Source organism: Elephas maximus, chromosome 20, assembly GCF_024166365.1.
Source record: "Elephas maximus indicus isolate mEleMax1 chromosome 20, mEleMax1 primary haplotype, whole genome shotgun sequence".
NCBI lineage: Eukaryota > Metazoa > Chordata > Mammalia > Proboscidea > Elephantidae > Elephas > Elephas maximus.
In genome coordinates this window covers 12762152-12776556 of record NC_064838.1, presented here as the reverse complement: position 1 = coordinate 12776556, position 14405 = coordinate 12762152, and the positions used below count along the sequence as shown (strand labels likewise).

The window sequence follows — 14405 nt, the reverse complement described above, 5'->3', positions numbered from 1 at the left end:
AAGTGGCTATAGCAGACAGAAAGTGAACATATGCATGAGATTCCAAAAGGTAAGAAGAGTCAGGAAAGCTTGGTGAGTGATATGGAGAAACAGAAATAAGGATAAAATTTTAATCTGAGGTTTTGAGACCACGTGGTCAGGAGAATAGTGGTACAATGAACAGAAATCAGGGAGACAGCAGGAGGAAGTGGTTTTAGAAGAAAACTGGCACTTTGGATTACAGGCAGAGTAAGTTGGAGATGATCGTGGCTGCCCCTACCTCCAGACTCCCACTTCCTCCAACACAATGCTTATGCAATCTGCTAGCATTCTTGCTGAAATTTTCCTGAGTAGTATTCCCACATAAATACAATTGAGTAATCCTTCCATATAATACAATCTCTCTATCACTACAGAAAGTTTAAGTGAATGAAATCATAAACACAAAATTAAATGACAAAAATTGTCTACTTCCACAAACCACTGTAATTTCAACATTCAGATGCTAAAAACAATTATTGGAAAAGATGTTCCATATTATTAGTCATGAGGGAAATGCAAATTAAAACCACAATGAGATACCAGTACGCCCCTATAAGAACGGCTACAATCCACAACAAAACAAATAAAAATGATCTTTACCAACAACAAGTAACTATGTGGATGCAGGGCAACTTCAACGCTCAGATAATGCTGGTGGGAACTCAAAATGATGTAGCCACTGTGGAAGAGACTTTGGCAGTTTCTTATAAAATGATGCATACACTTACCATATGACCCCATGATCCTACTCCTAGGTACTTATCCAAGAGAAATAAAAACATATGTCCATAAACCAATACCTAAAGGCAAATATTTATAACAGCTTTATTCATAATCACCCTAAACTGGGAACAACTCAAACATTTCTCCACTAGCGAATGCACGAATGAACTGCGGTCCATCCAAACAACGGAATACTACTCCGTGATAAAAAGGAACACACTACTGGATAAATCACAACCACATCAAATTAAGTGAAAGAAGCCAGGCACAAAATGCTACATGGTGCACAATTCTATTCAAATGTTATTCTGGAAAAGGGACAACCACAGGGACAGAAATCAGACAGGCAGTTTCCGGGGATTTCTAAGGACGGGAGACGGGGGAAGGGCTGACTACAAAGGGGGATGAGAGAACCTTTTTGGGTGACAGAGAGATTCTATATTTTGATTATGGTGGTGGTTATAAACATTAAAACTCATAAAAATGTATACTTATAAAGGGTGAATTTTATAAACGGTTTATGTAATAAACCTGATTAAAAAAAAAAACCATTTACAGCATATTAACATTTACTCAAAGAAAAATATTAAGGTATAACATTGCTATCTATGATTATTCTGAAAAATTCTAGATTTTTTTTTTAGCTAGCTAGAATCCTACAAATGTCTTTAATATTGAAAAGAAAGAAACCACATGGTTTTTCCCTCTTTGGGCCTCCAAACATTCCTGTGTCAAGTTCGGGTAAGGCTGTTGGGGTGTGTGCAGAATCTGTGTGAATGCTAGTTATTGAGACACTGATAAAGTGAGTCTTGTTTGCAGGACAGCTGTTGGCTTCATTGTTCTTCTGTCACACGAAAAAAGGAGAGCGGTTACACTCATGGAAAGTGGCCTTCTCGTCGGATGGCTGTTAACCACGTAACAAAACAAAGCCTGAGAAATCCATTTCACCATGCACCACACAGAAAAGAATAAAAACAAAAACAGACAAGCAAAACAACAGGCCAAAAAACTATATTAAATGAGCAGTAGTACTCCTTAAAATCAGGAAAACTATTACCTTAATAGCTAGTATTCCTGTTATTCTTTTTAAAAGCGTCATGTTTTACCTCACTTTATTATCCTGTGGTATACAACCTCAACAGAATCTTTATTTAAGAGTCCAAATAATAATGATATTCTTCAGAAGACAATTTGTGTGAGCACTCTGTGGTTACTAGCTCCACGGTCATGGGAGTAAACCCTTGGTTCTTGTATTCTCAAGTGCCTGCCTACATACTCTGCTCTGACAGTTTGGCCATTTGTCAACTACTTTCACTTTAACAATGGCTTTCAAACATTTTTTAACCATTATCCACAGTGAGAAATACAGTTTACACAGCAACCCAGTACAGAGATGTATATACCGACTGTGTGTGTGCACACTGTTTATGACGGTTAAGATTGTGTCAACTTGGCTGCTCCATGATTCTCAGTGTTTTGGCAGTTGTACAATGTTGTGATCACTTCCCTGTTGAGTTCTGATACGTGATCACCCCCATGATGGGATCTGCTGTGAGCAGCCAATCAGGTGAAAGAGAGTTTTCTTGGCTGTGTGGCCTGCATCGAATATAAGCAGACATTCTGGCAAGGCTCAGGGGCTTTTTGCTTGCACCGGATCCTGCAGTTAGATCCTGTTCGTCTGACCTCTGGTTCTTGGGTCTTGAACTAGCAGCTTACCTATGGTCCTGCCTGCCAATCCTGGGATTCATCAATCTTCACAGCCTGTGAGCAAGAGCTGTGCCCTCTGACCTGCTGATCTTGGGTTCACCAGGCCCTGGGGCTACGTGAATCAGAGGCCTCTACCCTGACCCTCAGACTTGCAATGTTCCAGGCTCTACAGCTGCATAAGCCATTTCTTTGATACAAATCTCTCTATATATATACATATTTATACGCTTTACTGGTTTTGCTTCTCTAGAGAACTCAGCCTAAGACACTGTTACGTATACAACACTGAAGTTTGCAAAATAATACTTTTCCTTACCACGAGAGAGGTTTTCTAATACTTTTTTTAATCTAGTCTTCAAGATGCCGACCAAAAAAACCCCCAAAATTTGTTGCCATCGAATTGATTTTGACTCATAGCAACCCTAGAGGACAGAGTAGAACTGCCCATTGGTTTTCTAAGGCTAGAATCTTTATGCAAGCAGATTGCCACATCTTTCTCCCATGGAGCAGCTGGTGGGTTCAAAGCACTGACCTCTTGGTTAGCAGTAGAGCGCTTTAACCACTGTGCCATCAGGGCTCCCTGATGCGACAAAAGTCCACACAGCCCATGGTTTTTCACTGCACTGTATCAGACGATGAAAACCGCTCCAGTCTCTGCATGTTTTGACCAAAGGTTTTTAAAAAAGTACTTGCTTTTAAAGAGATGAGAGACTCTCAACTCCCCACACTAGGCCCATTCTCACTAGGGGGTCCTACGCCTGGTCGTTGCTTGCAGCAGAGATGGCAAGAAGCTGCAGAGCACCCCACCCTGCTGCTCCCAGCCCTGCTCCCCTAAGATGTGGGTGAGCGAGGGCCTAGGCCTGCTCAACCTACAGTCAGTTGTGCTTTCTGCCCTCCTCCCTTTATCCTTGCTGTCATTCCTTACAGAACAAACTAGTTTCTCAATAAACAGTAGTACACATATTGCTTTATGACACTGGTTAACAACCCCACAACACTCTCACTTTGTCTTAGTCATCTAGTGCCGCCATAACAGAAATACCACAAGTGGATGGTTTTAACAAAGAGAAGTTTATTCTCTCACAGTCAGTAGGTTACAGGTCCAAATTCAGAGTGTCCCCTCCAGGGGAAGGCTTTCTCTGTCGGCTCTGGAGGAAGGTCTCTGTCCTCAATCTTTCCCTGGTGGAGGAGCTTCTCAGACACAGGGCCCCCGTGTCCAAAGGACACACTCTGCTCCCGGTGCTGCCTTCTCGGAGGTATGACGTCCCTACTCTTTGCTTGCTTCCCTTTCCTTTTTATCTCTTGAGAGATAAAAGGTGGTACAGGCCCCACCCCAGGGAAACTCCCTTTACCTTGGATCAGGGAGGTGACCTGAGTAAGGGTGGTGTTACAATCCCACCCTAATCCTCTCAACATAAAATTATAATCACAAAATGGGGGACAACCATACAATACTGGGAATCATGGCCTAACCAAGTTGATACACACATTTTGGGGGGGGGACATAATTCAATCCATGACACCCTACTTGACCTTGGGCTCCCTATTAGCAGTAAACCAGTTTTTGTTAAAAAACTGCAATTGAAGTTACTGACACTACGTTCATTCTCCACTACCACGACACCTGAACGAGTTTAAGAGGTTAAACTGGCAAGCGATTCACACGTAAAAAATGTCAACTGTTAATAATTTTGAGTTTTTTAAATTGCTTGTCAATATTATATTGTACTCTTCCATGATGAGACTGTAGGTATTTGTGATAACTATAAAGACATTTTACAGGAAGATTGAAAAACTTACTTTTAAGGATTCCCATAAAGGAAACTGGACCAAAGAGAAAGGAATCTGAAGAGAAGGGGGAAAAAAAAAATTAATTAAGTAGGAATAATCACAGTTTGTCTGGTATTACTAAATGAATCTGTTATTTAGAAACAGTACTTCACTTTAACGTTGCGTATACAGCCAAGCTAACATTACCCAAACTTGTAGGCAGAATGCAGCAGTGTTTAAAGGAGTTAAATTGTAACTGCCTATAGAACCCTATTAACTTTGTCAGTCCAAGGGACATAAAATGATGCTGTGGGGCCCTTTAGAAATGGAAAAAATTAGAATAATACAAGGAGGGTCTAGCTACTGAAATGACAAAATGAATATTTCCTAGTATAAGCAATGGAGTCCCTGGATGGCTCAAATGGGTAAGTGCTCAACTAGCCGAAAGGTTGGTGGTTCGAACCCACCCCGAGGCACCTCGGAAGACAGGCCTGGCTACCTGCTTCCAGAATGTCAGAGCCTTGAAAACCCTATGGAGCAGTTCTACTCTGCTCATATGGGGTTGTCATGAGTCAGAAGTGACTTGAGAGCAACTAACAACAGAAGTCATAAGCAATAAAGACTAAAGACTTGGCATTCTTCTGCTTCAGGGCTAGAGCTGTCTCCTCCTTAGCAGTCAAAGTGTTGGGATGTAAAAGAGAAATAGGGAGGGGAGAAAGAGAGATTAGGGGCGGGGAGGTAGTAGGGGGGAGAGGGGGAGCAGGAAGAGGGAGGGAAGAGAGAAAAGGAGCAAGGAGGGTAAGGAAGCAGGAAATGAGAGGAAGAGAGGAAGGGCGAGAGAGAAGATGAGAGAAGGGGGAGAAAACCAGAAGAGAGAAAGAGAAGGGGAAAGAAGAGAGAAAGAAGAGGATAGAGGGAGGGGACAGACAGAAGAGGGAGAAGGGTAAGGAGAGAGGAAGGGGAGACAATAGGGGAACAGAGAAAAGAAGGAAGAGGGAGAAGAGAGTGAGGGGAGAGGAGGGAAGAGAGAACAGATGACTGACAGAACTGCTTGCAAGAGTCAGTTGAGACACAGGCTCCATGCCCTGAGCTACCAGTCTGGGATGGGGGGTCCCCACACTTCAAAGAAACACAGGATCAACACTGGAGAAGTGTACGAGCTCTAAGTGGACAGAAGTGGGACTAACATTCTGATTTAATACCAGGCGCAGTCCAGGGAAAAGAGTAACCTGCAGTAAGGAAGTGTGAGTGGTCAAGATAATCACCACACTTGTAAGTCTGTATTTATATAAGTAACCAGTGGCTGTTGAGTTAACCCCAATTCACGGAGAACCAACGCGTATCAGAGTAGAACCGTGCTCCACAGGATTTTCAATGGTTGAGGATTTTGGAAGCAGATCTCGAGGTTTTTCTTCCAAAGTGCCATGAGTGACTAAGAGCTGGTATTACCGAGCACTTCTCTTGTTCTAGGCACTGTACTAATAAGCACAGTTTTATTGCACTGAAGGAAACCTGCAGGCGCAGTGGTTACAACACTTGGCTGCTAACCAAAAGCTCGGCGGTTCAAACCCACCAACCACTCCGCAGAAGGAAGATGTGGCAGTCTGCTTCTGTAAAGATTATAGTCTTGGAAACCCTATGGGGCAGTTCTATTCTCCCTACAGGGTCACTATGAGTCAGAATCAACTCAATGGCAGTGGGTTTGGTATCTCATTGAACGTTCATAACAATGCTATAAGAGAGTCAGATAATATTTCTTTCCCCATTTTACAGATGAGTAGACTGAGTTCAGAAACGCTGTGTAACTTGAATTAAGGCCCACAATTAGGAAGTAGGAAGCCCAGATAATCTGATTCCAGAGACCTTGTCTAACCACTCCTCTACCCAAAAGACATTCAAATGCATTTACCTGCATATAAATTTACTCACAGTACAATCTACTTGCTTTTAAATCTTCTAACATTCTAAAACAAAACCTCTCCCCCATATTTCCTAAAATAAAAATACCTAAACTCCAGAGTATCCCACCACTAGGCTCTGCAGTCTAGTTACCGCCAACGGCTGGCGGTGGGGGGGGGGGGTAAGAGAGAAAGAAAGGCAGGAATAGTGCCTAATGTTCATTTTATTTCATTTCAGCTCATTTGCAAATGAAAAGTAAATGTGGATTTTAAACATTATCAATATGCATATGCGTATATGTCTGTCATTTTGAAGGGATTAACAGGTATCTAACTTCACATGAATTTAGGGCATTAGGTTATTTCTGAAATATTTATATTTACATCAGAAATTAAAAGTCTAGCATCTTTGTCTTCCTCTGCTGGAACAAACTCTGGCCCTGGGCTTGACAGTGGTCATGGAAACATAATCTGTCTTCCACTGGAAAAAATAAATCAGTGTCACTAGCCTGGATTAAGCTGACAAAATAGGATCTGTCTGTCACCTTTGTAAATGAGCATCACCTCACCCTGTGTGTCAAAGTCCTGCAGCAGGAGTCAAACGTAGTTTAGTATTTTGTTACCAAAATGTAAAAGCAGTTGACACTGTCCACTCTGAAACCCAAGGACCAATTTCCAATGAAATTAATTATCAAAACCCCAAAAAACTAACCATATAATAACCAAAAAATCCCAAACCCATTGCTGTCAAGTCGATTCCGACTCATAGCGGACCTATAGGACAGAGTAGAACTGCCCCATAGAGTTTCCAAGGAGTGCCTGGTGGATTCAAACTGTCAACCTTCTGGTTAGCAGCCGTAGCACTTAACCACTACGCGACCACGGTTTCCAATTGTATAACACTTTTCTAAAATTGTTCAAATTTATAATATGTGGTTAAGTGCTACAGCTGCTAACCAAGAGGTCCGCAGTTTGAATCCGCCAGGCGCTCCTTGTAAACTCTATGGGACAGTTCTACTCTGTCCTATAGGGTCACTATGAGTCGGAATCGACTCAACGGCACCGGATTTGGATTTTTTTTAGTACAATATACCCAAAATGACTAACAGGTAGTGGGATAATAGAAGATTTAATTTTCTTCTTTGTATTTTTCCCCTCCCAAATGTAAATATGAACAAGGTTTTGGAATTTTAATAGTTGATGCTAGCATCATTCATTTCTTGGCTAAAGTAACCCATAAAGCTGCACTGTGCATTATCTGTGCTCATTTACTGCTTAATACTATTTAGATTTTAAATTCTACAGATGAGGATTTTACTCATTTTCCTCTATTAAAAATTAAATTGGTCCTTCATTTTAAAGAAGTAGTTTAAAAATCACACACTGAAACAGCCAAACCATTCCATCGGGTATTTATTTTTAAAAGTGAGCCGACAATAAACCCCAACTTCACTTCCTAAAACAAGATTAACTGGCAGTCTAAGGGAATGAAATATGCTGTACATGCTTAAATAATTGCATTTATTTCTGATTTCTGGTAGTGAAATATCTCTCACAAGATAAACTCCTGATGTGTGAAAAGTTTTCCAATATTCTTCAAGTCAAAATCATCCTGTATGCTTGTTGTCATTTACAATATGAAGGAACAATAATGAAAATGTGTTCCACACATGTGAAAGAAGTACTGCCAGCAAATAAGGCAAAAAAAAAAAAAAAACTCTTCTCCGACTTCCACAGAACATGGGCCCATCACAACATGAGCTCTCTCCCCACGTCTGGCTTGGAGTTACATAACAGTGATGTTTCTCCAAAATGTGGAACCTTACACCCCAAACAGATGTAAGCTGTTATTCTAAAATGTTTTATAGATGAAGAAAATGAATAGCTGCACTCAGAGGTCTCATATTCTAGAACACAACATACCCATTTTATTGCACCAAATGTTACAAACTGGCTCACTGTTGTGACCTGTTTAATGCCCCCATTTAAGAGGTTTTGTTTAAATCAGGCTGTTAAGGCCCAGGGCACTAATAAGTGAACAGCAGTAAACCCAGCTACTATTAAAGAGGCAGATGTATGGGCGCAAAAAACTGTTAAAACTCAACATGGATTCCACCTAGTAATAAACGTAACAATAATCCTATACAAGAGGGCGTGTGAGGATTCCACATGACGTAGACAAAATGAAACCTGGGTGTGGTAAAGACAAAGGAAGTGTTGAACACTACCAATGAAATAAAAATGTGCATAATTATATCGTGAACACACTTTACCTATCACAAAGTACTGGACTAGAATGATCCCTGAAGCTAATCAATGGGTATAACCCTGTGATCTTATAAATGTTTATAACCTTATGGTCCTTTAATAAATAATGAAGTAATTTGTAATATAACTGAGCGGATATGAAGATATGACTTCCAGGGTATCATTTAGTTCTAAAATTCTAATTGTTGTTCTTGGAAAGACCACATTAGAATACCACTAAAAAAAAAAAAAAGCATTAGAAACTGCAATGAACACAATACTACTATGAGTAATCCAGGAAGCCTAAGGAACAAGGAAGTACATTTAACAAGTTGTGAAAGCTATCACGCTCGGCAGAAACGCCCAAAAAAACTCTAGCAGTAAGAACAACAACGACAAATTACAGAAATGGTTTGATACAACCTCAAATTAGAAGCGGTTTTAAGAACAGCATGGAAGTGGCAGCCCAGGCCATGGATACGGGAGTAGGTCCAAGGACTAGAGCATTCTCATTTTCAAGGGACCCTGTAAGTGACCCACAGTCTCCTTTTTGTTGCATGACAATGTATAAATTTCTGTGCTTGACTTAGGGCTTTTCATTTAAGTGTCACACAGATAACAAAGTCATTCTCCTCTTAAATACTCTGGGCCTTTTCCCATGGAGCCCCAGTGGTAACCACGGACAAATGAAGTTGAAGATCTAAAAACCTTTTGCCTCAAAGTGACCACCATCCTTAAGGGAAGGAAGAGAGAGAGAGAACCATTCAGAGCTGATCTGCTAGAATTCTAACAGTAACTACATTTTGACTTTTTAATTTAACAACTATAATCCATTTATGGGCACTGTACATACAGGGAAAGAACTTCCACCGAATGAAGGAAATTAACTAATATAAAAGTAGCAAAAATTTAAAGTTAATTACACCTCAGATTTATAAGACATACTAAAATTTCTAAAGCATCTTTCCAAAGAAAGCACAAAATAGAAACGAGAATGTCAAAATCTAAAACAGAAAGGAAAGAGTGTGAGCAGTTTGATTTTCAATTCAGTCTTTTAGACCTCAGGGGCAGGGGCGGTGAAGGTACTGCCAACCAGTAACTCAGTGCACCAAGCACAGGAAGGGCTTAATAAACGTTACATGTGAAGGCAATGACTAAATTTTCTTTCTCTATATTCTACAAAATCATCATAGTAATTTGTCTGGGCGGAAGTAGCTCCTAGTAAATCAACTTACAAGTTACTGTGCCAATCATATAACACTACCTTGTAATGAAGATAATGGCAAAGTCAAATGAGTCTATAATCCACCATACTTCTGAAGTCCTAAAAACAAGTTTCACTGTTTCTAAAATGTGTGTATTTGGCACTTATTCATAATAAAAATGTTCAGCAAAATAAAAATAGAAGGGAACATCCTTGATCTGATAAAGGCCACCTACTAAAAGCATATACCCAGTACCCAGTGCTGTCGAATATAGCTAACATTATTTTTTTTTTTATTGTGCTTTAAGTTAAAGTTTACAAATCAAGTCAGTCTCTCACACAAAAACTCATATACACCTTGCTACATACTCCCAATTGCTCTCCCCCTAACGAGACAACCCGCTCCCTCCCTCTACTCTCTCTTTTCGCGTCCATTTCGCCAGCTTCTAACCCCCTCTACACTCTCATCTTCCCTCCAGGCAGGAGATGCCAACATAGCCTCAAGTGTCCAGCTCATCCAAGAAGCTCACTCCTCACCAGCATTCCTCTCCAACCCATTGTCCAGTCCAATCCCTGTCTGAAATGTTGGCTTTGGGAATGGTTCCTGTCCTGGGCCAATAGAAGGTCTGGGGGCCATGGCCACCAGGGTCCTTCTAGTCTCAGTCAGACCATTAAGTGTGGTCTTTTTACGAGAATTTGGGGTCTGCATCCCACTGCTCTCCTGCTCCCTGAGGGGTTATCTATTATGTTCCCTGTTAGGCCAGTCATCAGCTGTAGTCGGGCACCATCTAGTTCTTCTGGTCTCAGGCTGATGTAGTCTCTGGTTTATGTGGCCCTTTCTGTCTCTTGGGCTTGTAATTACCTTGTGTCCTTGGTGTTCTTCATTCTTTGATCCAGGTGGGTTGAGACCAATTGATGCATCTTAGATAGTTGCTTGCTAGTGACTAACATTATTCTTAACAAAGACTAAGTGCTTTTCCCTTTAAGATCGTGAACATGGCAAAGATGTTTTTCTTACTACTCCTATCCCACAATACATATAGTTCCACAATTTGATCTTTTTCCCTAGCCAATGCCTTAGTCATATTTCCATGCTGATTAACAGAGATCTGTCATTCTTTTTGACCATTGTGAAATATTCCATAACACTTGACTGTACCTCACTGATGGTTTATTTCTAATTCTTTTCCTTGGAAAACACCATTTTTTAAAAAAATCAATCAGGACATAGCCAGAAAATTCTAGATATATTAAATAGACTGTAAATATATTATTTCTGACCTTACCCAACTATAACATGGTAGGTTAACACCCAGCATTAAACCTTCCTTAGCACAATTATTCTTAGAAAATGCCCAGTGTTAATACTCAGATAAATCAGAACACAAAGAAATCCTCTTCCTTTAGGAATCAAGCTTAATCTAACAAATCAATCAAAAAGAAAATCACAAAATCACACTGGCTTTCACACTTCACATGAGTGATTCTAGGATACCACTGAACACTAACCCCCTCCCAGCTCATGTTCAGTATTTGCTTTAAGAATTAATACCACTTCCAGGAGTCTCAGTGCTACTTATGAAGTGGGACATACGGTATCAAGAATTACCAATGGTGGTGTAGTGGTTAAGAGCTACGGCTGCTAACCAAAAGGTCAGCAGTTCGAATCCACCAGGCACTCCATGCAAACTCTATGGGGCAGCTCTACTCTGTCCTATAGGGTTGCTATGAGTTGGAATCTACTCAACGAGAACGGGTTTCTTTTTTTTGGTATCTGATTTAGTAATGTAAATATGAGGTCACAAGAAGATACAACATACAAGTTGTGATCTACCTAAAAAAAATTTTACAAAGGAACTACTTTTGTTAGTTGGGATTCTCAAAAACTAAAATTAGAAATGCTCGAAAAAGATTGCCATTTAGTTCAGGAAAGTTAAGAAAAAAAGATCTATATATAAATACATATACATTCATACACATGCACACTGATTCCTTCAGTGATGTATTTATTTTTACTGGCTTCCTTCAATGAACTGTGGATCACCCCACAATTCTTACAATAATCACTCAGCAATCAGGATGACTCTTGCTAGCAAAATCTGAAAAGTCTGTTTTTCAGTATAGAAACCAATGAAGGTTCATCTTCAGTTCTTACACATAGTCATTTCCAACACATTAAGCATTGCTAACTTAAGTTCTAAGATAACAACCAGAAAATAGCTAAAGGAGGTGCTTGAGACTCAGAAATTTCAAAACTAGGATTCCTGTCAAGATGTTAGAACTCCGGCAGTCAGTCAGGAAACAGATGTCTTCAGTGCAATTTCCATGCAACTTTAATCCCTCACAAAATGTAATCGGGTTGTTCTTTGTATCTTTTTCAGCAGCTGAGATGGCATTTGCATGCAGAGATTAGTTGTCCTGTCCACCTACAACTCTTTCCTCCCCTCCTAGCCAGCACATTTCAGCATCTCTTTACTTAGAACACAGCAAAGAGGGGTGAGGAAAAATGAGTAACTAACCTCTCTACAAAATCCTACAGCAAAAAGGTACATGCTTATTCACGCAGGTTTTCCCTATTTCTTAAGCAATTTGTTTTTCTGGTAATAAAAATGTTCTAATTGCTGGTTTCCCAAGTCCCAAATATAAAAATAAATAAAAAGACCAGCAGGAGCAATAAACATTCTTTACCTAATATTCAAATCATTTGTATAGATGTATAGACCTATCGGTAGAGTAGAAGAAGTAGGCTGCCGAATCCTTCTTCCTAGTCTGTCTTAGTCTGGAAGCTCAGCTGAAACCTGTCCTCTATGGGTGACCCTGCTGGTATCTGAATATCGGTGGCATAGCTTCCAGCATCACAGCAACACAAAGGCCCCCACAGTACAACAAACTGACAGACACGTGGGGGCTTAATTGTGCTCACGAGGAACCTTTACATAGATCGAGAGGCAGTTGTTCGGACAGAACAAGGGAATACTGAGTGGTTTACAGTCAGGAAAGGTATGCGTCAGGGTTGTATTCTTTCACCATACCTATTTAATCTGTATGCTGAACAAATAATACGAGAAGCTGGACTATATGAAGAAGAATGGGGCATCAGGATTGGAGGAAGACTCATTAACAACTTGTTATGCAGATGACACAACCTTGCTTGCTGAAAGTGAAGAGGACTTGAAGCACTTACTAATGAAGATCAAAGACCACAGCCTTCAGTATGGATTACACTACAACATAAAGAAAACAAAAATCCTCACAACTGGACCAATGAGCAACATCATGATAAACAGAGAAAAGACCGAAGTTGTCAAGGATTTCATTTTACTTGGATCCACAATCAACAGCCATGGAAGCAGCAGTCAAGAAATCAAAAGATGCATTGCATTGGGCAAATCTGCTGCAAAAGACCTCTTCAAAGTGTTGAAGAGCAAAGATGTCACCCCGAAGACTAAGGTGCATCTGACCCAAGCCATGGTATTTTCAATCACATCATATGCATGTGAAAGCTGGACAATGAATAAGGAAGACGGAAGAAGAGTTGACGCCTTTGAATTGTGGTGTTGGCGAAGAATATTGAATATACCATGGACTGCCAAAAGAACGAACAAATCTGTCTTAGAAGAAGTACAACCAGAATGCTCCTTAGAAGCAAGGATGGCGGGACTGCATCTTACACACTTTGGACATGTCGTCAGGAGGGATCAGTCCCTGGGGAAGGACATCATGCTTGGCAGAGTACAGGGTCTGCGGAAAAGAGGAAGGCCCTCAATGAGGTGGATTGACACAGTGGCTGCAATAAGGAGCTCAAGTGTAACAACGATTGTAAGGATGGCTCAGGACCGGGCAGTGTTTCGTTCTGTTGTGTATAGGGTCGCTATGAGTCGGAACAGACTCGACAGCACCTAACAACAACAATAGACCTATCGACGGCAATGGGTTTGGGTTTTATAGACCTATACAAGTACACATCCTCTGTGCATTTAAGCAAAATTACAACTTGAAAAGAATCATGAAAAATAAAAATAGGTTTGTTACAGTGGTTAGGCCACATGGTTAGCTTGCTAGCTTGCTTGCTTCTTCCTTCCCTCCCGCCTTACTTACCTATCTACCTATCAATACCTACCAACCTACTGATCTACCTACGTATCTTCCTCCACCATCACCCCCACAACTTCCCCAAAATAATGCAGTGGTGTTAAATACACATTTGAAACCAGTCCCATCAACACAAAGTGGCAACAAGGCGGCTAAGCAGTAATACAGCACTGACCAGTTTGTGATATAATTCGAAGACAAAAGGGGCTGGGGGAGCAGAAGAAGAGAAGACAGTGAGCTTGATAAGGGCAGAGAGGCAGCAGTACAGGCAGTCCCCAGCTTATGATGATGTGGTTCCATTTCGATGACTTTGTCTTAAGTTGAGTTCTGACGTAAGTAGGTTCCGACATAAGTTGAATACTTTTTCAGTTTTCATTATTATTGCCTTTTATCAGTATCTTCATAAAGCCAAACTTTGGGGGTTGGAAACATTACATGTAAACTTATAGATATATTTTAATAAGTACAGACATAAAAAAAATACAGAAATCATAAAAATCTATTCCGACAATTAAGAAGAGTTAGATGACATTGGCATTTTGCCAGGTACAATAACAACTCCACTTGTGGAAGGTTCTGGATCATCTGAATTATTCCTGGGAAGGGTGATGGCGTTTCTATTCAGAAAATTGGTAAGAGTTGTCTATGTGGTCATTTTCTTTTCTTCTTCATGTATTTCATGATAACATCTCACTGCTTCCTGAATCTGCCTATTGGCTTTAGCAAAGCAATCAGCATTTGGG

General features: G+C 40.4%; 1 protein-coding gene across 12 annotated transcripts in view; it reads right to left on the bottom strand.

Annotated features, from left to right (window-relative positions):
• Nucleotides 1-14405, bottom strand: part of SLC25A26 (solute carrier family 25 member 26) — a 150929-nt gene that overhangs the window by 32198 nt on the left and 104326 nt on the right. For 9 of the 12 annotated variants that reach the window (XR_007514477.1, XM_049863232.1, XM_049863227.1 and 6 more), the window contains one exon: nt 4252-4296. The exons of the other annotated variants lie outside the window; for them this stretch is intronic. Coding sequence is in view for 8 of the 9 variants with exons in the window: in XM_049863232.1 (XP_049719189.1) it covers nt 4252-4296 (45 nt within the window). In the remaining variant the exon portion in view is untranslated. The remainder of the gene's footprint in view (nt 1-4251; nt 4297-14405) is intronic. 12 annotated transcript variants of the gene reach the window in all.